The 23,489-nt window shown below is 36.7% G+C and overlaps 1 protein-coding gene across 13 annotated transcripts in view; it reads left to right on the top strand.

Annotated features, from left to right (window-relative positions):
* UMAD1 (UBAP1-MVB12-associated (UMA) domain containing 1) overlaps positions 1-23,489 on the top strand; it is a 230,306-nt gene that overhangs the window by 45,403 nt on the left and 161,414 nt on the right. Inside the window, exon 4 of one of the 13 annotated variants that reach the window (XM_072784034.1) lies at positions 45-3,979. The exons of the other annotated variants lie outside the window; for them this stretch is intronic. Coding sequence (XP_072640135.1) covers positions 45-327 — 283 coding nt within the window. The 3' untranslated portion in view covers positions 328-3,979. Of the gene's footprint in view, positions 1-44; positions 3,980-23,489 lie in introns of those variants that run through there. 13 annotated transcript variants of the gene reach the window in all.

Here is a 23,489-nt window from a genome sequence, read left to right as displayed (position 1 = left end):
ACACTTCTGAGTATTCACTTTGTCTTCATGACCATGTGTTTCAGGAGAGACTGGCTTTATTACCAGCCCTGGGAGCTCAGTTCTAATTTGTCTAAGCCAGTCACCATGACGCAATCCACCTTGCCAGCAGTTAGTTTCCGAATGGACCCATGGCATTTTTGCCTGATTGGATGTGAAGGAAGGTCAGCTAAGGGGCTCAGAGGCAGACACTGGAGAATTGGCCTCTCTTCCCCTGGCAGCTATTTTATCTGGATGAGATGCCTGATGAGGTTGCATACACCACTGCCACCTTTGCTGAGGGGAGGTAGCTCAAGACAGAGAAGATAACATGTTGAAGATGGCAGAATAAAATGAGAAAGCAATTTGGTCCACGATGACATTGTTGAACCGATCTATTTACAAGCCTGGCATCTGTCAACCTCTGGACCTCTTCCTGGGTGAGATAGTAAATTCCCTCATTAAAGTATAAGCCACTTTGAGATAGGCTTCTGTTACTTGCAGCTGAGAATGTCTGGACTGATGTTTGACAGGTATACTTATAATGTCCAGACTCCTTTACCCAGGAGGGTAAATATAGTATACAATACACACACACAGACACACACACACACACACACATATATTTATATTTGTGTGTGTATCTTCATTTGATGTGTATATAAGAAAAGTTTGTATTTATGCCCTCCAAAGCTTAATTTTTAGCAAAACAATGTATGGAAATAGTCTTGAGTTTCACTGCAGATGAAATGAATAGGTTGTCAGAGTCACGTGTAAACATTTGGAAAGATACAGCTCATGGCATCAAAAAGGATGTGCATCCTGGATGTTGCTGATACCTGGGGAGGCTCTGTTACTGTTACAAAGCCACTGATTGATGAACAATCATTTTAACTATTTGGTGATCAGGAAACAAGTGTAACATAACTTACATAAGAGTTTGCTACCTCTCTGTGGGTTTTGCTGTATTTTAGGGAATTTGGTGGTAAATTTAGTTTGATGTACAACATAGTTTAATTTTTCCAATCGAAACGAAAGGGAAATAGGATTCCTGATGCATTTTCCTACAAGTCGAGTTTTCAGGAATGGATTACTTATGCTAGGCAGGAGATTCCTGTGCGAATCCAGACCAGCTATTTTATAAAGTCAGCAATCCTGCTAACGATAACAGTTTTAAACTTAATATAGTCTTAGAGCAACTCACCTATATGACTCACATATCTTTATGTGTTATATATTTAGAAATGTACCATTTCCAAAAATGCTGAAGGCAATAAATGAAATCGTAATCCTTTTTTTAAACATGGAAATTTGGGAGGAAAATTAAAATGTATATGTTTCTTTTTATCATCTCAAATTCATAGTTCCAAAGGCACTATTTAAAGTTTAAAACCAATTATATATTATATTTTTACTTGAATTGCATGTCAATCATGCTCAGTGTGTCAAATTTTAAAGAGGAGTTTTTAAGAGCAATGAAAAAAGTTCATTAATCTTACTTTTAAATGTTTGCATTATTTTATTGTAAATTGAGCTACAATTTATTACATTTTTCCCATTGAAGGATGGGAATGATGCAGCATATAATTACTAGGTGTTGAAAGAGATTTTAGGGATAATCCTGAACAACCTCCTATGTAAATCTTTCTGCTTGAGAGTTATATATTCAAAATACTTTATGTAAGTTCTTTTGTTTGCTAAAGAGAGAAAGGAGGGTAAATATAGTATAGAAGCTACCTCATATAAAATACCGTATTACAGTATGAACCAATTATAGTAAAAGCATTCCCTTCACCGTGAGATATAAATGCCTTTCCAGCCTGTGGGCATCTTTTTATTGCTAACGGTGGTTTAAATTTACCACCACAAAAATTCAATTATGATTTCTACCTGTTACAAAAATATGCTAATGAATCCAGATATATTTTAGTATTCTGAGTTCAGATGTACTTAAATGTTTTCCATTCCCTAAAAGAGTGCAGTTTCTTTCAGCTCCTTTAGGTCCCCAAGGTTACAGGACTTTGAAGCATGTAGAGCTCAGCGTGGTACAAAGCCGTGTTTCTTGGGTTGTGTTCCGTGGGCACCTTCCTGGAACACAGGAGAAGTGTTACACTGACAAAATTGCATCATGGTGCTCTATGGGAAAAAATAAGCTGATGGAATTTCACATTTCTATTCTGAAATTTTCCTTACATTCTAGAGAGAACCACCATTGATTTTATAAGCAGGTACTAGGCAGTTAACATGTATGAGTGGGAACAAAGGAATAATTTGGAAACAGACAATCATATTTAATTCCTTGGCTGCTTTGTTCTTTGAGCATTTGTAGTCATAGTCACGGTTTTCTACTTTATTTAATAACCTATGAAATAAAATAAATTGAGCATTAACAGCAATTTAAACTTAGAAGAAGTAAACATTAAAATTTTGTCTAAAATTATAGTTTGTATGATAGAATTTAAAATATCAGTATTTCACAATGTTCTGCAGAGAACATTTTGACCTTCAGACACTTCATGACATTAACTATGGGGAGAGAGCACATTTTGAAGAAAATGAAAGCTCTGCTGCTTATTTCTTTTCTAATCTTACACAGTTCAGATCACTTTACTGGGACACAGATTCCTCATCTAGTGAATGAAAGAGGAAATAAGATTTTTATCTCCAATGTTTTTGTTTGTTTTTAATAGCCTAACATTCCAGTAATACTTTTTCTGTGCTATATATTTAAAGAGACTGTGACAAATCCCTCAATTTATTCTAATCTCTGTCGGAATAAATTGATGGTACTAAAGTGTGTTCTGATGCATTGAGCTTTTCTTCAAGAGGGCAAGAAATCAGTGCACCTGTGAAACAAAAGTCAGTATGAAGATTTTTGTTGTTGTTGTTAAATTTTTAGCTAGCTAGTAGACGCAAGTTAACCTGACAAATCTTTTATTAAAATACTTATGAACACAGAGGAAAAAGTTTTATAATCATTACCAAAATTTAAAGGTGACAGGCAGCTTAGCATTATACTCTAGCTCTATCCATATCATTGCAAATGGCAAGATTTCATTCTTCTTCATGACTGAATAATACTCTGTTATATAACATGAAACTTTTTCTTATATATATTTTATGTGATTAAAAATTTCTGTAAGGAAGAATGTTTATTTACCAATGGACCTTATGAATTGAGGTGATTTAATTTTTCTCTTTTTATTATATTTACAAATTTGACTAGTCATATTTACTGTAATGAACGTGTTGTACTTATAAAAACCCAAAGTCAAAAGGATCCTCAAAGAGATAGGTCTCTGAATTTAGTTCTCTCATCGAGTAGGTAGTTCTCCCAAAAATACAAGTGCATTTACTCTACTACTGAAATTGCATTGGGCATCCTGTATCCATGTTATAGTTCAGTTAATTGAATGTCTAGTGAGTAAATATAAGTACTTAGCTTCTCTTAAAATATTTCTATTAATAATTATATATATAATTTTGGTAGATTTAGGCCAGGGTATAATAATATAAGAGCATCTCATCCTAAACTTTTCACTCATTTGCAATAACTTAATAATTTTTAAATTAATTTTAAGAGGAAATTATATCTTGGGGAAAGAAGTTAATCAGCTTTTTGAGTTTCTCTCTCACATTTTCCTGGATGTTGACGATCCTCTTACACATGAAGGTATCCCTAAATACCTTCATGTGTATCAGGAACTTCTAGTGTATTAGGAGGCATCCTTTAAGCATGAAGGTCAATTTTAAGGTGACATTTCATTGCATTTAAAAAATTGCTTATGTAAACTATCATTTTCACTGGATTGCATAAACTTGTACCCTATCTACTTTATTAAAGTCTACTCAGCAACTTTAATGACTTGCATGTGAAGTTTTATGTTCCTTTTCTTCAATTATTTTTGCATGATTATTTCTCTGGAATTTTGAGTTTAAACTTTTAAACTTATACTGTGAAGATATATAATAATTTCTCCTCTACAGTGGTTTTTTGTATTGATTGTTTAGTTAATAAAGTTAAAATCACATGTTATTTTTGCATGTCAGTTATTTTTAAAAGGTCTCCCTGAAAAAGAAGATACAATCTCTCTCTCTCTCTCTTTCTTTTTTTTAAATTGCCCTTATTGTCAGTTGATCTGGAATGTCTGTTGATTATGTCTTGGCTGAAGGCTGAGTTTTTATTTAATTTATTTAATTGAGGCATTAGGCATTTATAGCAAATATATCAGAAACTTTTATTTTATTTATTATTTTAGAGAGAGGAGAGCAAGAAGTAGAGGGAGAGAGCCTCTGGCTAACTCCCCGCTGAGCGCAGAGCCCAACTCAGTTCTGGATCCTATGACCCTGAGATCATGACCTGAGTGGAAACCAAGAGCTGTACACTTAACTGACTGAGCCACCCAGGCACCCCAGAAACTTTAATTTTAAAAGAAATTAAACCTTTTCTTTTTTTCCACACCCACAAAAGAGCACTATGAAGTAGTTGGAAGCTTATCTCTGAATGACATGTGAACATTAATGAAGAAGGAATTTGGCATATTTTCCAGGTAGAGGAAAGCACCGTTGCTCCCAAGCAGGCCAGGATACAGTAGTCTGTTTACTTGTCATCAGTATTTCCCCCACCACAGCCTATCTTGGACAGAATTTTCAAGCCCAGCCAATTCTAGGATTGATTCATAGCAAAGAATGGATATGGTCCATTAGTTAAGAAAGGATGTGGAGAGGGAAAAATATGCTAACTTTGTCCCTTCATCTTTTTCTAGACCAAATAAGTTGATTTTTATTTTGATTCTGCCCATTTAATTTTTGTTATATGCTTCTCAACCGTGCTCTTTCCTCGTTACTTTTAGGCATAGAACTTCCTAATAGTTAGCCTCAGCAAGAACACTCAGGCTTTTCATGTTCTTTGGCATTAGGAGGCATTGAATTTCTTTCTTTTTTTTTTTTTAAGATTTTATTTATTTATTCATAGACACAGAGAGAGAGAGAGGCAGAGACACAGGCAGAGGGAGAAGCAGGCTCCGTGCAGGGAGCCCGATGTGGGACTCGATTCCGAGTCTCCAGGATCACACCCCAGGCTGCAGGCGGCGCCAAACTGCTGCGCCACCGGGGCTGCCCTAACACATTGAATTTCTGGCAGTGGAATTCTACAGACTCTGACCCCTTGCCCCATGGGCCTGAATAAAGAAACCTTGCTTCTGAGCATGTACATCTTGACAAGGACCTTCAACTCTTAGTTCTTAGTAGACCCAGTGTGTTTTATATCTACATGTGTTGGGAATGATCAGTCAGGTATCACCTATAGGTTCTTTATTTTTCCACATCTGTCTTCTCACATGATCATAATCATTGCTTATAAATTAAGTAACATTATTCATATTACATTTCATGCAGTCACAGTTGGATTTAGTAAAGCAAGAGTGTGGAAGAGAGATGGATCGTCAACCTTTCTATGAGTTCTTTTAACCTATTGTATCTCCATGTATTCCTGATAAAATTGTTATCAGTGTGATTGGTTTTCTGCTAGATTTCATATGAAACTCTTTTAGAGTTGAAATTGTTAAGAATAATTAGGTTAGGGATGCCTGGGTGGCTTAGCAGTTGAGTGTCTGCCTTCAGCTCAGGGCGTGATCCTGGAGTTCCAGGATCAAGTGCCACATCAGGCTCCTCACAAGGGAGCCTGCATCTCCCTCTGCCTATGTCTCTGCCTCTCTCTCTGTGTCTCTCATGAATAAATAAAATCTTTAAAAATTAATAATAATTAGGTTAAAAAACCAAACAACCAAATATGATCTGATTTGTGAATTATTGCAATAAAGATAATTTGGAAAAATTAGTTTATTATTAGATGTTTCTTAGTATAAAATTATAATTTTTCTAGAAAAAATACTTCTTAGAAAACCCAAGCTTATACATATAAAATCATGATTTTTTTAGAAAAAAATACTTCTTAGAAGACCTGAGGTTATTAGCCCCTGGAATTGGCCATGAGGCAAGATTTGAGAGTAGAATAATTTGTGGTATGAATTTGGTAAGTAAAGTTGTGGAAATTCAGATCCCATTTGATCATGGAGAAACATATTTTTCCCCAGCTATTAACTGATGTCAACTGCCTGAAATTTATCGATCTCAAGGCTCTTCCTCATTTGTTGCCAGTAACTCCTTCCTACAGAACAAATGACTCACAAGCTCAAGCTAAATAAAGTACTCTGTAAAGATTTTCTGCCTCTAGAACTGCTCAAAGTCAGCTTTGATTAGTGGGCACTGATCCTTGCCAACTAGTTCACCCTTAATAACTTCATGGGTTGGGCCTGTCAGGCTAGACTCCGATGTAGACTCTCCTGTTTTGTTTTGTTTTGTTTTGTTTTGTTTTGTTTTGTTTTGAAGACTGCCCTTTTTAGACATTCCATCTGAAATCTGTACAGAACAGTATAAGACTGGTCACAGATTTATTGATTTTTCCTGGGCATTTGACTATGCAAAATGGAACCAGCAATGACCTAAACTTAGCATGCTCCATAAACATCGTTTCCTTATTCCACTTGTGTCTTACTGTGTTCCAAGCCAACTCTAGGAATGTTCTTGTGGTAGATCAGGTAATTTTCAGCAAGAGTAAATCAGATTGTTTTGAACTTCTTTCTATTTTTAAAAAATCTTACTTTTTCACCCATTAAAATCTTGATGAGCACGTGCCTCCTCTCAATGAACTGTGTACCTGATCCTTTGCTGGACTGAAGGGAGAGATTAAAATCTTCTACAACAGCACTGATTGTATAGATTTCTTTCTTTTTTTTTTTTTTTTTTTTTTTGGATAAGTACCTCACTATCTACTTCCTTGTCTAATTTTTATCTGGAAGAACTGCTTAATATTTATTGCTTTAACATCAGAATCACCATGTTTGCAGTGTTGCAAACACTTGCAGTGTTGCAAACACCAAGTTGCAGTGTTGCAACTTGCAGACAAGTTGCAGTGTTCAATTTGCTTATCTCTAAAAGACCTACGAATCAGATAACTTATCTATTTCATCTTAAAGGGTTTCCTTAAAGTTGTCTGCTTAAAACATCTTATGTGTATCCTTCAGAGACTTTAAAAAATGGCAAATGCAAAATCCAACTTGAACACTTACTATGGCCTCTCCATGGCAGTTCTGCTTGAACTTTTCTTCCAAAGTGCCCCAGTGATGAAGGAGCATTGACTATGAACCCCCTAAAGCTTTCAGTGCAGGCGCTTGACTTCAAGCACCCCCCTCTCCCCCACAGCTAGGGTTACCTTAAGCTCATGTGAATTTTGCACCCAGTGTACAATATAGCTGTGATTGTTTTAACATAAAATGCTTTTACTTAGGTAATATCAAATAATAAATTAGATGCTAAAAGATTTGCAGTGTTTTTCCTTTATCATTGTGTATCTTCTCATGTGCTGCATATAACTCCTGGGGATATTCATCCATCAGTTGGAGAGGAATCAGAGTTCATTGGTTTCTTAAATGACTCAGTTTAATGAGACCAGAAGTGTTTTGTGGGGAAATTTTGATGTTCCTTCAGCCCACTTTGTAAAGGCTGTTAAATGGCCTTTTTCTTGAGGAGTTGCCGTTGCTTGCAGTGGATTCCTTATCAGTCTTCCCCTCTGCTCATTTCACTGTCAGAACATACAGTTCTGCTTTTAATTAGAAATAGAGAATTTCTGTACTTCTAGTTCTATCCAGAAAATGTGTTATCTGGATCTTTTGGTTGTCAAGTTCTTATCAAAATCTCAGTAACAAGCAATATTAATAGTGGGCTGCCTGAAAGATAAATAATTCATCCATTACTCAAAATAAGCCATATCCTTTTTTGGATATGGACTGTATGAGTATCTGTTGAAAAAATACCCGTGTACCCATGGGCCCAGTATTTCACCTATAAGTTCAGGAGACTCATAGAATCCTTGTTAACCATTCATGAATTTCCAGTAAGTTGATCATTTATTCAATAAATATTTATTGAGTACCTACTCGAATACTTAATTGAGTGCACATGGGCTAGACACCATGCTGGTGAAAGGATTTTTATTTTTTGTGAATTGCCTTAAGCTTCATCAAATCTTTTTTTTTTTTTTTTTTGTGAAGTTAATGAAGTAAGAGGTCAAATTTCAATGAGATGGTTGCAATATATAACAATTCTCATTTTTAAAGTAACTATGGAGACTTAATTCTTTAGTTTGTTTTTTTTTTTTTTTAAATACATGTGGCTGCATTTCTGCCTCCCTCTCTGCCATTAGTTTCAACCAGATTGGTAGAAGTTTTAAATGAGAAATGTTTGTGAGGTCGACTTTCAATTTTTAGAACTTAGCCTTTTCTTTCACTATCACTTCTTGAACCAGATCCACATGATTTAACACAAAGGGTTTGAGATTGAATCATTGCAGACTTTAAACTGTTTGAATATTTTTCCTTTTTTGTGGTAGATCATATGATGGGAGATCCTGTTTGGGCAGTTGGGCCCAAGCTTTGGAGCTATCAGGTAGCCAGGTTTTACCTGTAGGTGCTCACGCAGCTTTAGCTTCCTGAGTTCTCTTGGTAGTGACCTCTCCCCTCCCTGCTTCTCTGGCCCTCATTATTCTTAACCACCTCTCTTCCTGAGAAATTATTTAATGGTGAGGTGAACGAGAATCTTGTATTAAATGGAACACTTCTCAACGTGACAAGCAGCCCCAAAAGTAGACCTTGAATTTTTCTGCAGCATGTCAGTGATGAGTTTTGTGGTGTCAGTTTCCTCCAACATGATGGGGTGACTGACTTCACTGATTATGGGAAGGTCAGACCTTTCTGAGGGTAGTTTTGTGCTTCTCCTTCTTCTTAGGGTAATTTTGTTTTTAAGGTGATAGCATGAGTTTTTAGGCCTCTTAGATTCTTTTTCTGATGATTTGAAAGTTAAATATGTCTATGCTTCAACCAACCGTTCATAAACTTGGGTCTCCAGTTAAGATTTTGATTTCCTTAGAATTTTACAAGAATTTATGTATTCCAAGTATAGATTTGTTTTAATCTCACATTAAAATAGGATAATCTTGAACTGTTTAAAAATAGTGACACCAGAGTGACCTAAGCAGGAGCACTGGAAATTTTCACTTTAGAAACTCTCTGAATCCCTAGGGTGGTCTGGGGATGTGATGTTCCAATCTGGAAGGTCATCTTGGAAATAGATCTAGTTCTAAGTTTAGGATCAGAAAGACTACTTCCTTCCTCCAGGCTTTTCATATTTTGCCCTAAAGCTATGTTGAGGGAGGGCAGATCTATTTTTCACTTCCACAACTTTGGGGGAAATACAACTTGTGAGGCTCTACGATGTAAATGCTCATATAATACCTTGCAAATATTAGGTGTTCATATTAGAGTTCAGGGAGAGAGAGTGGATGAATTTGTATAGTAAAACCTCTAAACTAGGCCCTGGGCAATAAATAATACTATTTACATCCATGGAAATAAATCTTTTGCTGACTTCTCATCTGATTATATCCAGAAAACTATATTTAAAGATAGGGAAAGTTTTGAAGTAAAGTGAACATAAAAATAAAGTATTTTCTTCCCATGAAAGGTGGTGATATTTTACCCACTTATTTATAAGCCTTTCAAAATATTTAGAGATGCTCACTGAAGTAATTCCTGGGGAGGGGGAGCCCCCAAACCCAAAAGTTTATAGTAAGAAAAAAATCATGTAATTCACACTTGGATCTCTGCAGAGATTTGATTAACATTTCACTTGTGTGTCAGGCATTGAATTAGCATGTTCTGTTCCTCATGGAGAAAACTGTGTGAGGTAGAATGGAACCTATCTTACCTTCTAAATACATAATATATAATATAGTTTTAAATGAATGGACCAGAGAGTTTCCTCCCTCACTGTGGAGCTTTGGGGCCTGGAGATTCTCAGAAGGATGGAGTTGTGGCCCATACCTCAAAACCCTAAGGGGAAACCAAGGTTGGAGGCCTTCAGGTGGAGCTGTGTCTGTGACAGTTTTTGCACTTACTGAATGAAAGCAGTAAAGCGTGCTGAAGACAATCTGCCTGACATTTTACACAACTTCAGTAAGTGATTGACTGGAAACTGCCCTGCTCCTTTCCATTTTCACTGTGCTTTGTTTGGTAGGAACTTGCCCAGATTACTGTCTCCCATGCTTGTAAATTTGCATTGTTGCTTTGTTGAGGATAAAGTATTTTCTTTTTAAAAATTTTATTGAAAATGAATTAATTAACATATTGTCTATCACTAGTTTCGGCGCAGAATATAGTGATTCATCAGTGGCATATAACACCCAGTGCTCATCACATATGTGCCCTCCTAATGCCCATCAGCCAGTTACCCCATCCCCTACTACTGTCCCTCCAGCAACTCTCAGCTTGTTCCCTATAGTTAGGAGTCTCTTACGGTTTATCTCCCTCTCTGGTTTCATCTTATTTTATTTTTCCCTCCCTTCTCCTACATTCATCTGTTTTGTTTCTTAAATTCCACATAGGAGTGAAATCAAGTGGTATTTGTCTTTCTCTAACTTACTTATGAGGATAAAGTATGTATAAAGTAGCTTTTTGTTGTTGTTGTTGTTGTTGTTGTTGTTGGAGTCCCTACCCTCCTTCATTTAAATGTTTTGTGCCCTCCAGCTTTCCTGATTCAGGTGGACCTTATCTCCTGCCCTGTAGGTCCTGCTTCCTGATCCTGGCCTTAGAGAAGTGTGATTAGGATGATGACTAGAACACAAATAGGAGCTCCCCTCCCAACCTGCTTCCTCGCTCTGCTTCACCTGTCCATGGTTTTGCAGTTGGGGGTCTCACTGTGCTTCCTTCACGACAACTGTTCTTCCTGTGACCTGTGTTCCAATCCTTTGCCTTCTGAGGATACCTGTCTGTGTTTACTTTCTGCCACTTCTCTTTCTCTAAGATTTTGCTGTGACCATTTCTGCTGTTTCTTTGCTCTTGGCTCTACTCCCCTTTTCTATCTCTGACCTCTCTTCTTTTATGAATTTTCTCAGCAAGAGGAGGTCATGATTTGTAAAGCTGAAATTTGCATTGAAACTCAGGCAGAAAAGGTATATAGAGATATATTCCCATACAGTTGAATTTGAGGCAAGGGATCCCGAGGTAGAAGAGTGATCCCAATATGAGTGTCTCATCTCATTTTTCCATTCTTTCCATTATCGTGATTGAAAGCCAGATTTTATGGATTAAATTATTCATAGCTTGGCTTTAACAATACGGCATTTGATAATATTGGTACAGAAATGATAGGCCACGTCACATTTTAAAACCCCAGCTCTGGGATCCCTGGGTGGCGCAGCGGTTTAGCGCCTGCCTTTGGCCCAGGGCGCGATCCTGGAGACCCGGTATCGAATCCCACGTTGGGCTCCCGGTGCATGGAGCCTGCTTCTCCCTCTGCCTATGTCTCTGCCTCTCTCTCTCTCTCTCTCTCCCAATGTGTGACTATCATAAATAAATAAAAAATTAAAAAAATAAAATAAAATAAAAATAAAACCCCAGCTCTCCATTAACTCACTCTTTCAAAGTTGGTAATATAATTGATATTCTTGTTCAGGGCCCAGTGGTCCTGTGCTTCCCAAACTGACTATCAAAGACAGAAATAGTTTAGTACGGTGTTAATGTTATGTATTTTATTATATCTTATTTTTTGCCTGTAATATATTGTGACAATTCTGGTCTGGGAAGCAGGAAAGCTGGGTTTCAGTCATACTCGAGTGGTTCTGATAGAAAACTCGGGCATCACGGAGCTTGGGTGGCTCAGTGGTTGTCTGCCGTTGGCTCGGGTCTTGATCCCAGGGTCCTGGGATCGAGTCCTGCATCGGGTTCCCAGCAGGGTGCCTGCTTCTCCCTATGTTTCTGCCTCTCTCTGTGTGTCTCCCATGACTAAAAAAATAAAATCTTAAAAAAAAAAAACAAATACTCAGGTATTTTTTTCCACTAATACTCGAAACAGCTACTCTCATTTTGGTTCTTACTCCTTGCATTTCTCTCGGTGCCTTTTAAACATTTCTTAAAATTTCCAAATAAAGGGGCAGCCCCGGTGGCACAGCGGTTTGGCGCCGCCTGCAGCCTAGGGTGTGATCCTGGAGACCTGGGATCAAGTCCCGCATTGGGCTCCCTGCATGGACCCTGCTTCTCCCTCTGCTTGTGTCTCTGCCCCTCTCTCTCTCTCTCTGTGTCTATGAATAAATAAATAAAATCTTGAAAAAAAATCCAAATAAATAGCTCTCAAGTTTGAAAATGAAAGCCATGTATTTCTTAATGTATTAGGCAAATATTTTAAAGTAGTTTTTGAAGTGATTTTCTTTAAATTGAATCTTATTTTTCCACTGACCTCTACTATAATCTCTGTAATGTGTTCCCTTGAGTAAAATTTGATCCTAATTCAAGCTGCTAGACCATCCATCCTACCTGACGATGAGTACCTCGTTTTCTTTTCTGTAAAAAATGCTGACAGACAAGCTGAATAGTTTGTGTTGATGCACAGTTGCTAGGCCCACCTCTACAACTTCTCTGTCCTAGCTGCAGGGGTAAAGCACTCAGTTTTTACTTCTATTCATTCTTCAGTCCCTTTGGAATATAAATTTATTATGTGTTCTTTGAAGCCATAAGACCAGCCATAGCAGAATTTCAGGAGAATGCCATCAGCCGCTCTTCTGGTAGCGCTACCCTGAATTTACTGCCTGCTTTTAAAATTCTTCCTTGCCAAACTTTCAGTGAATGACTCTTCATGTAATTGGGCACAGCTGTAGTTTATTTTATTTGCCAAAAATAATTACCGTTGCCTACTAAAATGGCGATTAAAACCCACTCAATGTTTGTAATGCTTTTTGCTAAGGTTTTGAAAATGTGCCTAAAATGAGGCTTCTCCAAGAAGAATCATGTCAGTTCCTTGAATTACTGAATGACAAATTCCTGTTCTTGTGAAAGGTTGCTGTTTAAACTGGCCTTCTATCAAGAGTGAGAATAAAGAATCAATTATCATTCCAATTTATTTCACCTGTAGAATTTTTCATTTTTTAATGTGAAGTACCAACTTGTTAGAACTCTGATTTTTCACTCATTAAAGAAAAAGAAAAACTTTGTCCATTGTATGGATTTAACCGTATACATGGCAAGAAATAGCCCATTAATTTAAAAAAAAAAAACATCTTTTCTAACCAGTACTGAATTCCAGAGGTCCTCACTCAGGTTTTGAATCACCTTAGAATGCAGGTGCTTACAATACAGATAATCCCAAGAATTTGTCTTAACCAATGCAGAGGCTGAGGGTGAGCCCCTAGGAAGTTTTTTTGTTTTTTTTTTTTCTTAAGATTTTATTTATTTATTCATGAGAGACACAGAAAGGCAGAGACACAGGCAGAGGGAGAAGCAGGCTTCCTGCGGGGAGCCGGATGCGGGACTTGATCCCAGGACCCGGGGATCGTGCCCTAAGCCGAAGGCAGACACTCAACCGCTGAGCCACCCAGGTGCCTCAGAAGGTTTTTTTTTTTTTTTTTTTAATTTTTATTTATTTATGACAGTCACAGAGAGAGAGAGAGGCAGAGACACAGGCAGAGAGAGAAGCAGGCTCCATGCACCAGGAGCCCGACATGGGATTCAATCCCGGGTCTCCAGGATCGCGCCCTGGGCCAAAGGCAGGCGCCAAACCGCTGCGCCACCCAGGGATCCCCCGGTTTTTTTTTTTTTTTCTTACTTATTTCTTGTTTGTCCAGTAAGATGTTTTAATATATAATTACACAGACCTTCCTAGAATAGTAGTTCTCAAGGAGATACTTTCATGAAGGCCAGGACGTCTTCCTTCTTCCAAGTGCATTTCTGTGTGACCCTGGGTTTTAATATACTCCAGGCAAACAGTGGATCACAACAGCCTGAATGCAGAAGCAGATAGGATAACCCAATTGTCCACTCTATTTTTTTTTTTAAGATTTTATTTATTCATTCATGAGAGACACAGAGAAAAGGGCAGAGACACAGGCAGAGGGAGAAGCAGGCTCCCCATAGGGAGCATGATGTGGGACTTGATCCCGGATCCTGGGATCACGACCTGAGCTGAAGGCAGGCGCCCAACTACTGAGCCACCCAGGCATCCCTCAGCTGTCCACTCTTAATTCAGAAATTAAAGGAGATTTTCAAATATGTAAGATAATGCCTCTCTTTTCACTACATTTTTGTGTTTTTTAATACAGCTTTTTAAAATAAAAGCATGCTATTTATGTTAACATGCAAAACAATTTTATTTATTTATAAAAAGATTTTACTTATTAGGGAAAGAAGCGCACGTGGGTATGTACACGCAGAAGCAATGGAGAGGGGGCACCGGGAGACGGAGAAGCAGACTCTTTGCTGAGCAGGGAGCCCGAGGTGGGGCTCCATCTCAGGACCTTGGGGTCATGACCTTAGCTGAAGGCAGATGCTTAATCGACTGAGCCACCCAGGTGCCCCCAAAACATAATTTTAAATGAAATCATAAATATATTTTAAATTTCTCAGTTTTGATTTCTAATATGATAAAATATCAATAACTGTCATAAGTGAGAGCCCTTTGAGGTCCTCAATATTTTCAAGAGTGTAAAGAGATCTTGAGATGACAGAGTTTAAGAACTGCTGCTTTGGAGAATTGCTTTTGTACCAGAATGTCAGTTTCATTTATAGTTTTTCATTACAAAAAGGTCATCAATGGAAAAAATAGTGCTCTGTTTTATTTGAGTAGAAAAATAGGGAAGATGGGGCCAATCCTGGATGGTTTCGTTATCTGAATGGAAAGTGATGTGGACTAACTCAGCATGAAGGTCTATGTCCAGAAGGGGGATGACAGCACAGAAGCCAGAGAACACAGGACTGCTGGCATTCTCTCTGACCTTGTTATTTTTTTTAAATTTTTATTTATTTATGATAGAGAGAGAGAGAGGCAGAGACACAGGCAGAGGGAGAAGCAGGCTCCATGCACCGGGAGCCCGACGTGGGATTCGATCCCGGGTCTCCAGGATCGCGCCCTGGGCCAAAGGCAGGCGCCAAACCGCTGCGCCACCCAGGGATCCCTGACCTTGTTATTATTGTACATGGAAGGGAGCACCTCTTCTCACATCTTGTAAACCAGTCTTTATTTTTTTAAAACTTTCTATGCAATGGTGAGATCTCCACTTAGACCATAAAGTAAATATAATTGGATTGGGTCACATGCTTTGTGCAGTATTCATGTTCAGTGTGTCATCACAAAATGCTTAATACATATTTTATATACTCATCTGGCTCTAAGTACTATACTTAATCTATTACTTTGGTAATAGTCATTTGAGTGTTTCCATTATAAAGCAACAAATTCTAATTCAGGCTGAAGCCGTTGCACATATTCAAAACCAAAATGTATTTGTGCTCTATAATCTATTATTAGAAATCTTTGGTGCTGGGACACCTCGGTGGCTCAGTGGTTGAACATCTGCCTTTGGCTCAGGTCATGATCCTGGAGTCCTGGGATCAAGTCCTGCATCGGGTTCCCCCCAGGGAGCCTGCTTCTCCCTATGTCTCTGCCTCTCTCTCTGTGTCTCTCATGAATAAAAAAAATAAAATCTTTAAAAAAAAAAATCTTTGGTGCTATTTTGTGTGGAGAAAACCTAGGTGAAATCGCTATTCCCTAGAATAAGCTATGAAAGTTGCCATTCAAAGTGTTCTCATGGAGTCTGGGTGTTGAAAAGAAAGTTGATGCTCATTAGTGTCTGTGTGTGGTTTGTGATTTGGGAAAGAAAAAGGAGAGATTTAGTGAAAATATGTAAAATCTGTGTTGAAGTAGAACAAAAGTCAGATAAAAAGATGATCAAAAGAGTCTAAGAAGTGAATTACTGATGTAGGGTTGAGGGAAGACTAGAAGAGATGCAAACAGAGAGGCTTATGTCAGCACAGCAGTCTAGCTCTGCTGGTTAGGGCGCTATGATGGGAGGAGTAAAGGATAAGTTGAGGAAATGCCAGTGGGACATAGGAAGTACATGATGTTTAGTGATTCTAGTAAGAGAAATTAAAACTAATAAGAATGCTAACAGTATGTGTAAGGTTTTTGTCCTTTTATTTTTTAAAGAAATGCTTTTTTTTAAAAAATTAAAAAATTAATTCATTTGAAAGTGCAAGAGCATAAGTAAGGGGAGGGGCACAGGGAGAGGGAGAAGCAGACATCTCGCCTGAGGCGTGGCTCTATCCCAGGACCCTGGGATCGTGACCTGAGTAGAAGTGATGCTTGACCGACTGAGCCACCCAGGCGTCCCAGATTTTTAGTCTTTTAAAGCGTGCTCCAAAGCTTCAGTTGAAATACCTAGAAACATTAGGTATTGTTATTTTTTAGAGTTGGGGAAAATGAGGTATGCAAAGCTTAAGGAACTCCTCTAAAGCCACACACTAGTGAGTGACAATACATGATCTTAACTCATTTTGTCTTCATAGCTGCTCTCAGAACTTAGTTCTGTTATCCCCAACTCACAGATGGGGAAGCTAATTGTGAGAGAAGTTGAGTAACTTGCCCAAGATTGCAGTTAGTAAGTGCCAGAGCTGGGATTTTCAACTAGATTGTCTTGAGTCTGTGCTCTTAACCAGTATGTTCTACATCCTGTGTGTTGTTTCTGTTATTTTCGGATGGACCATCTTAACTTAGATTTTAAAAATAATTCAGTACAGTGCAGACATTTGCAGTGGTGCCTAAGATCCTAGCAGTGGCCCAGGGAGGTGACAGTGAATCTTTCTTAATGCTGGGCTTATGTTTTTATACCATTCCTATCTTTGAAGTCAAATCATTTTTAGTTAGTCCCTAGAAACAGTAACATGACTGTGTCAGGGCACTTATTAATTAGTATTGAGGCATTGTTTTCTCATTAGAAGCACATAACGGTAATGATTGCGCTAGCATGCTTTGCATAGTAGGATTACTGTTTCTGCACATATTTGAGGAGTTGGGATAGGTAGGCAAAAATCAGTTTCTGTGGTTCTTTGTATTGTGCAGCAAAAACTATATCCAGCGTGGTAGTTGACCTGCCTGCAATGTTCAGGTGGAATAGATTTGGTCATCAAATTATTGCTACTTAGAAGACATGAGAAAATACCTGCGTGGGAATCAAGTTTGTAACTATAGCACTTTTTACTTGCCTTGAATGACTTCCTTGGAAATCAGAAGGCTTGTGTTCCGTTTCTAGCACCATCATCAATGTTACCTTTGGTAAACCATTTAAACATGCTAAACGTATGTTCCATTTGGCAGTGGGAATGCCATATGCTCCCACACTGCCTTAATGCGATTTTGCAAAAGCGAAATTGATTTTTGAGTAGGAATATGTAAAATGATTCTATCACTTACTAAGTAGAATGCATTGTATGGTTCATAAATCTAACATAATAAAAGAACAGATGATAGTTTGGAACTTAAACAAAAAAAAAGACCTCTTTAGTTTTATGAGATCCAGAAATCAGCTTAATTTTGCCTTAAAACGATCCTTAGTGTTAACATCTAGTGCTTTTTAAAAATCAGCCAAGATATCTTTGGACATTGAAATTCTTTTTCTGTTCAGAAATGTCATTAACTTGAAATATAAAGATGCTTTCTAAGGAAACTGGTTTGCCTAGCCAGATCTTTTAATGTAGTTATTTTGCGATCTGAGCTGTAAAACCCAAACATTGGGGCTGCTCTCCACAATGCCTTGTTGCCCAGACAGTGATGTCATGTTTTAAGCATGTTTGGTTTGCAAAGGTCCTGCTTTTGATCCTTCAGTTGCCACTTTTTTTATGCGGCTCCTCCTGAATTACAAAGGTACTGAGAGTGATTTGCTTCATTAAGGTCTGTTGCTGACACTGTTGTATTTCATTCCTCATTCTTCTCTTCGCCTCCTTCATTAAGACCTTATTCAAATTTGGATCATGGTTCTACTGTGACATCCATGCCATTATCATCTAAATAGCAATTACATATTCAAAAACAACAGCTTCTCCTTAACTGTCTGTAACTTAACATTTTACATAGATTCAAGTGGGAATTAAGAGTAAAATGAATCTTTTCTTTGTGATTTACAACCCTTCCTTTCACCCTTGATTTACTAGTTAATGTTGAATAAGCTACTTGTAGACGAAGGAAGACAAAATTATTGATTGCTCAGCTTTAGTTCATAGAGGTATATATATTATAAATTGTTTCTGTACTGAACAGTTTACCCAAGTGACAGTGACCCTGATTTAATCACCCACGTATTTGTGACAGCATTTACCATTTTGGATATAATGGGACCAGGTTTAACACTCTATTAAGAAATTGATAGTTATCTTTTACAAACCTGCAGGCTTTATAACTTAAAACATTTAAAGGACACTTTTTAAAATGAGTCAATATATTTGTCCCTTGTAGAACTCAAAAGTAGATGCAAATTCTATGAATAATATAATAGTATACTTTTCGATGTTTTGGCCATCTTAAAATTGTATTTTACAATCAGTACATACTAAGCTAATTTGATTGAAATGAGCAACTATGGAAGCAGAGTGTTTCAATAGTTACAGTGGGCATAAATATTAAGGCTTTTTTTTTTTTTTTGCTGTGAAATGTTGTCAAAGGAAAGATAGTGCAAAATACCAAATACATGTGTGTATTTTGTGTAATACAAATGAAGGCAGTTATATTGTATAGATCTCTTTTAAGAATTTTTTAACCAACTGAAAGAGAGGAAGAGAGAAAGAATAGGAGGGACGGAGGGATAGGGGAAGAAAAGGCAAGAGAGAGGAAGAGAAAGAGAGCCCTAAACTCAAAAATGCTAATTAACTCTTCAAAACCCAGTCTTCTGGCACCTTGCATAATTTCTCACATATTTTACAAATTTCTTGTGATGGTTAAAGAATTTTCTTTCCTTTTTGTCTGAAATGAACTTCCATATTTTTTGTTTCTCTATCCATATTCTCAAGTATATCAGCATTATGTATGTGCTAATAATTATATAATGTCCAGGTTGTATCCAATGTAGACTTAAGTGAGATTAATTTTTGTAGATGTGAACAGTAGAAACTCGTTCAGTTCTGGATCTTCATCAGTGAAAGTCAGGAGGACTCATCCTTTGCCATCTCACCATCTTTTATGAAGATAAGCCCTGAGAATAAGGTGGAGAGGCCAGAGGTTGGTGTTCATTTCAAAAAGCACCAACCAAGGAGGGTAGAATGCGGAAAAACAAAAGAAACTCTGTAGAGAAGGTGGACCATTGAGAGACTTGGAGCTGACAGAACAGTCAGGTGCTGAGATTGCAAGGACAAAGTGAGGCTTATGGGTTGATTAGGGTTTGCTTAGAAATTGTTCCAAACATGGGTCTGTTGATGTGTCCCTGTATTATATTTTGTCATGTTGTCTGGTGACTAGCTGGGGGAAGGTCATTAAAGTGATAGATGTTACCAGATATGTTTTTTCCTCTTGCTTATGCTGTCTTAGTCCCTTTGGGCTGCTATCATAAAAATACCATTAAGCAGGTGGTCCATTTTGAGTACTTTTTGTATAAAGTGTTAGACCTGAGTCAAAGTTCTTCTTTTTTTCCTACAAATGTCCAGTAACAGTGTTGCTTTTAATGGTAGAACAAAACAAAACATAGAAAACATCCCAGATGTTCATCATCAGAATAGGTATATAATCTGTGTTATACTCATACAATTGAGTGTCATATAAAAATGAAACAACTCAGGGTACATGAAGCAATATGGACGAATCCCAGATATATGATGTTGAATGAGAAAGACAAACTGCTGAAGAACATCGTATGCACATTGTCATTGTGATTCTTTTAATAGAGGGTTCTGAAACATATAAAACTAAACTAGGGATATAAATGACTATGGTTAGCAATATTAAAGAATGAGAAGGGGCACCTGGGTGGCTCAGTCGGGAATCTGCCTTCAGCCCAGGTCATGATCCCAGGGTCCTGGGATTGAGCCTCATGGCAGGCTCTCTGCTTGGCAGGGAGCCTGCTTCTCCCTCTCCCTTTGCCTGCTGCTCCACCTGCCTGTGCTCTCTTTCTCTTTGTCAAATAAGTAAAATCTTAAAAAAAAAAAAAAAAAAAAAAAGAATGAGAAATACAGAATTTCAAGAAAATTTGCCTCTGAAGTAGGGGTAAAGGAGCCTGAGATGGGGCAACTTCAAGGTTAAATAGATTCTATTTCTTACGTCATGGATACATGGGTTTCCATTACATTGCCATTCTGAAAATGTTTTCTTTTTCAAGACTGCGTTTTCTGTTTGTTGCTAGCATAAAAACATGCAGTTGATTTTTGTAGCAACCATCATTCATTCATTCATTCGTTTATTTTTAATTTATTTATGAGAGACAGAGAGAGAGAGAGAGAGGCAGAGACACAGGCAGAGGGAGAAGCAGGCTCCATGCAGGGAGCCTGACTTGGGACTCGATCCCAGGTCTCCAGGATCAGGCCCTGGACTGAAGGTGGCGCTAAACCGCTGAGCCACCCGGGCTGCCCCAGTAGCAACCATCTTGATAAAGTTTTTATTTCTAATAATTCATCTTTAAATTCTTCTGGAATGTCTAAGTAGGTAATCATGAACACTAAGGAGGTTGTTTCTTTCTTTGCAGTCATCATGGCTTGTATTTTTTATCTCATTGCATTATCTAGGACATCTAGTGTGTTGAAATGTGGAAGTAAGCATCTTTTTTCCATTTTTGATCATGAAGAGAATGTTTATAATGTTTGCAATGTTTAGTAAATACAGCATATACTGTTTATCAGGTTACTCCTAATTTGTGATACGGTTTTTAAAATAAAAATTGGCAGTGTTATTAAATATGCCTTTTTAAGATCTTGATCAAGTAATTTTTTGCCTTTAATTCTCATGTGTAAACAACTTTGCATTCCTGAAGTGAAGTCAAAGTATATTTTATTTTTGATATTTCAAAAATAAATTACTGGATTAACTTGGCTTATATTTGGCTTGAATTTTTGCAACACATTTTTATGAGTGAGATTTGTGATTTTCCATTCTTGAGCTCTCTTTGAAAAGTTTCGTTCAGGGTTATATTAGACTCATTAAGTGAAGTGGGAAGTATTATTTTTTAAAAAAAGATTTTATTTGTTTATTTGAGAGAGAGAGGGGAAGAGAGAGCACAAGCAGGGGGAGAGGAAATAGGAAAGGGACAAGCAGACTCCCCACTGAACATGGAGCCCTAAATGGGTCTCGATCCCAGGACCCTGAGATCATGACCTGAACTGAAGTCAGATGCTTAACTGACTGAGCCATCCAGAAGCCTCAGTATTCCTCACTTTGAAAACAATTTATTGGAAAAATTTGTATAAGATTTGATTTTAGTAGAAATCACTTGTGAAATGATCTGGGCCTCGTGTTTCTTTAGTAGGTAGCTTTTTATCTACTGAATGAATTTATTAATAATCATTGAGTAATCTATGGAGTCAATATGGTAAGTTATAGTTTCATAGGAGATTGCTTATTTAAAAAAAAAAACCTCACAGTTTATTGCCAGAGAGTTTTTAAAAATAACCTCTTCTTTCTTTTTTAATCCCTGGGATTTTTGTTGTTATGTTGTACTTCTCCCCCTAATATTGTTTATTTATTCCTTTGCTATTTTTCCTTAGCCTTTTCTTTTTCTTTTTTTTTTTAGTCTTTTCAAAGATGGACTTTAGAATTTATTGTTCCTCTCTGTTGAATTGTATATCCTATTTCATTGTTTTTTGTTTTTGCCTTGGGTTCCCTGCCCCCGGCCCCCCATTTTCTTTGGGATTTATTTGGTTAGTTTCATTCTACTTCTTAGGCTGGTTGCTTACTTTTGGCTGATTAATGTTTAACTTTTTAATATTCTAATGTAGTCATTAAAATGGTCTGTATTTCCCTTCAAATGCTATTTAGTAGCTTCCAATTTTAATTTGTATTATTTCCACTAGTTTTAAATTTTATATATTTTTCAATTTCTATACTTCATTCCTGAGTTATTTAAAAGTATTTTAAGATTTCCAAGTGTATGAGATGTTTTGTTTTGGTTACGTTTTTGGTGAAGATTTTTCTTCCATGCATTGTGGTCAGAGAATATGGCCCAAATGATAGTCTTTAAATGTATTGAGATTTGATTCACAGTCTGGTATCTGACATTTATAGAATATTTTGTGGGGAAAAGGATAATTTTTAAGTTTTGTGAGGATAAATTCTATTTTGGTGGATTTTTATATTCCACTTACCTGTTTAGTACTTTAGAGTATGGACAGCTTGTAAGAAAAACCTGCTGTTACTAAAGCTGTTTTTAACAGCTCAAGCTTTGTTACATCCTGGCTATAGCCTATTTATTGTCTTCTATACTTCCATCTCAAGACCAGATTTATTATTACTTAAGAACAAGTAATTCTGTATTTTTTTGTCTCATTTCATAATCTTCTGATATGTATGTGATAGATCATCACATATTTACTGTTTTTGTTTTATTATGAATGCTATTAATTTTGATATTTGATTTTTATTTCTTTAATGCACTTGATTATTACCTTCTTGTATTTAATTGGATTTTAGATGACTCCATTGCTGGCTTTTTAACATGTAGCTTAATATAAATATATATTTTACCTAGAATTAGTGGTGAAAGCGTGTTGTATATAAAATAGAGGACAAAAGGTAAGTAGGTCAAAAAAAGGTAAAATTGATCTAAAATCTTTCATATTTGGACATAAGAGAAGACAGTAATATTTGAGTTAAATTTGAAACATTAAAATTTACTATTTTGGGGGGATGTTAATAGTTGGTAAAAAAAAAAAAGGAGACGTGTTTAAATTAAGTTTGGGAAATTCTTGGCTTAAAATGTTTAAAGAAAAAGAAAAAATAAAATAAAATGCTTAAAGATATTTTGCAACAACTTTATAGCCTTAAACCTATTATTGTCTTGAAAATAACTACCTTGGCTTATAATATTCAGCATTTTCCATACTGGCATAAAACTCCTTTTTTCATGGATAATTTTGTAAAGCTGAATATTCTACTGAACCCATATTTATTAAAAGACTACTTAGAATAACTTTCAGAAAGGTAGCATTGTTGAAAATTTCAAAAAATCCTAAAATATAAATTTTGAGATTGTTATTAGGCATTCTTACTAATTAATATATACTGGTTAATTTTATGACGTAAGATTTCTTCCCAGTACTTTAAACATTTCAGAGCACAATGACATGTCTGATTTCATTTGACCTTCCAAACAGCTGTGTACTCTTGTGAGCTGGGTTTTTGGTTTTTTTTTCTGGGATCATTAAAGCCTCAAGTTAATATATCTATTCTGTGAATATTGCTAGAAATTCCATTCAGGAATTTTTAATTTTTGTTGCTGAAATTCTTTCTATCTTCATATTTCATTTTTGATTTGTTGAAGTAATACATTAGATGAAGCTTTTGTTGTTGTTAAAGAAAGAACAATAACCTGATCAAATTTAAATGGAAAACTTCTTGCCTGTTTGTTAGCATTTGTAGGTTCTTCT

The sequence above is a fragment of the Canis lupus genome, chromosome 18 (genome assembly GCF_048164855.1).
Source record: "Canis lupus baileyi chromosome 18, mCanLup2.hap1, whole genome shotgun sequence".
NCBI classification, from domain to species: Eukaryota; Metazoa; Chordata; class Mammalia; order Carnivora; family Canidae; genus Canis; species Canis lupus.
Note: the sequence above shows the minus strand (reverse complement) of the source record. Positions and strands in the feature narration are given on the sequence as shown.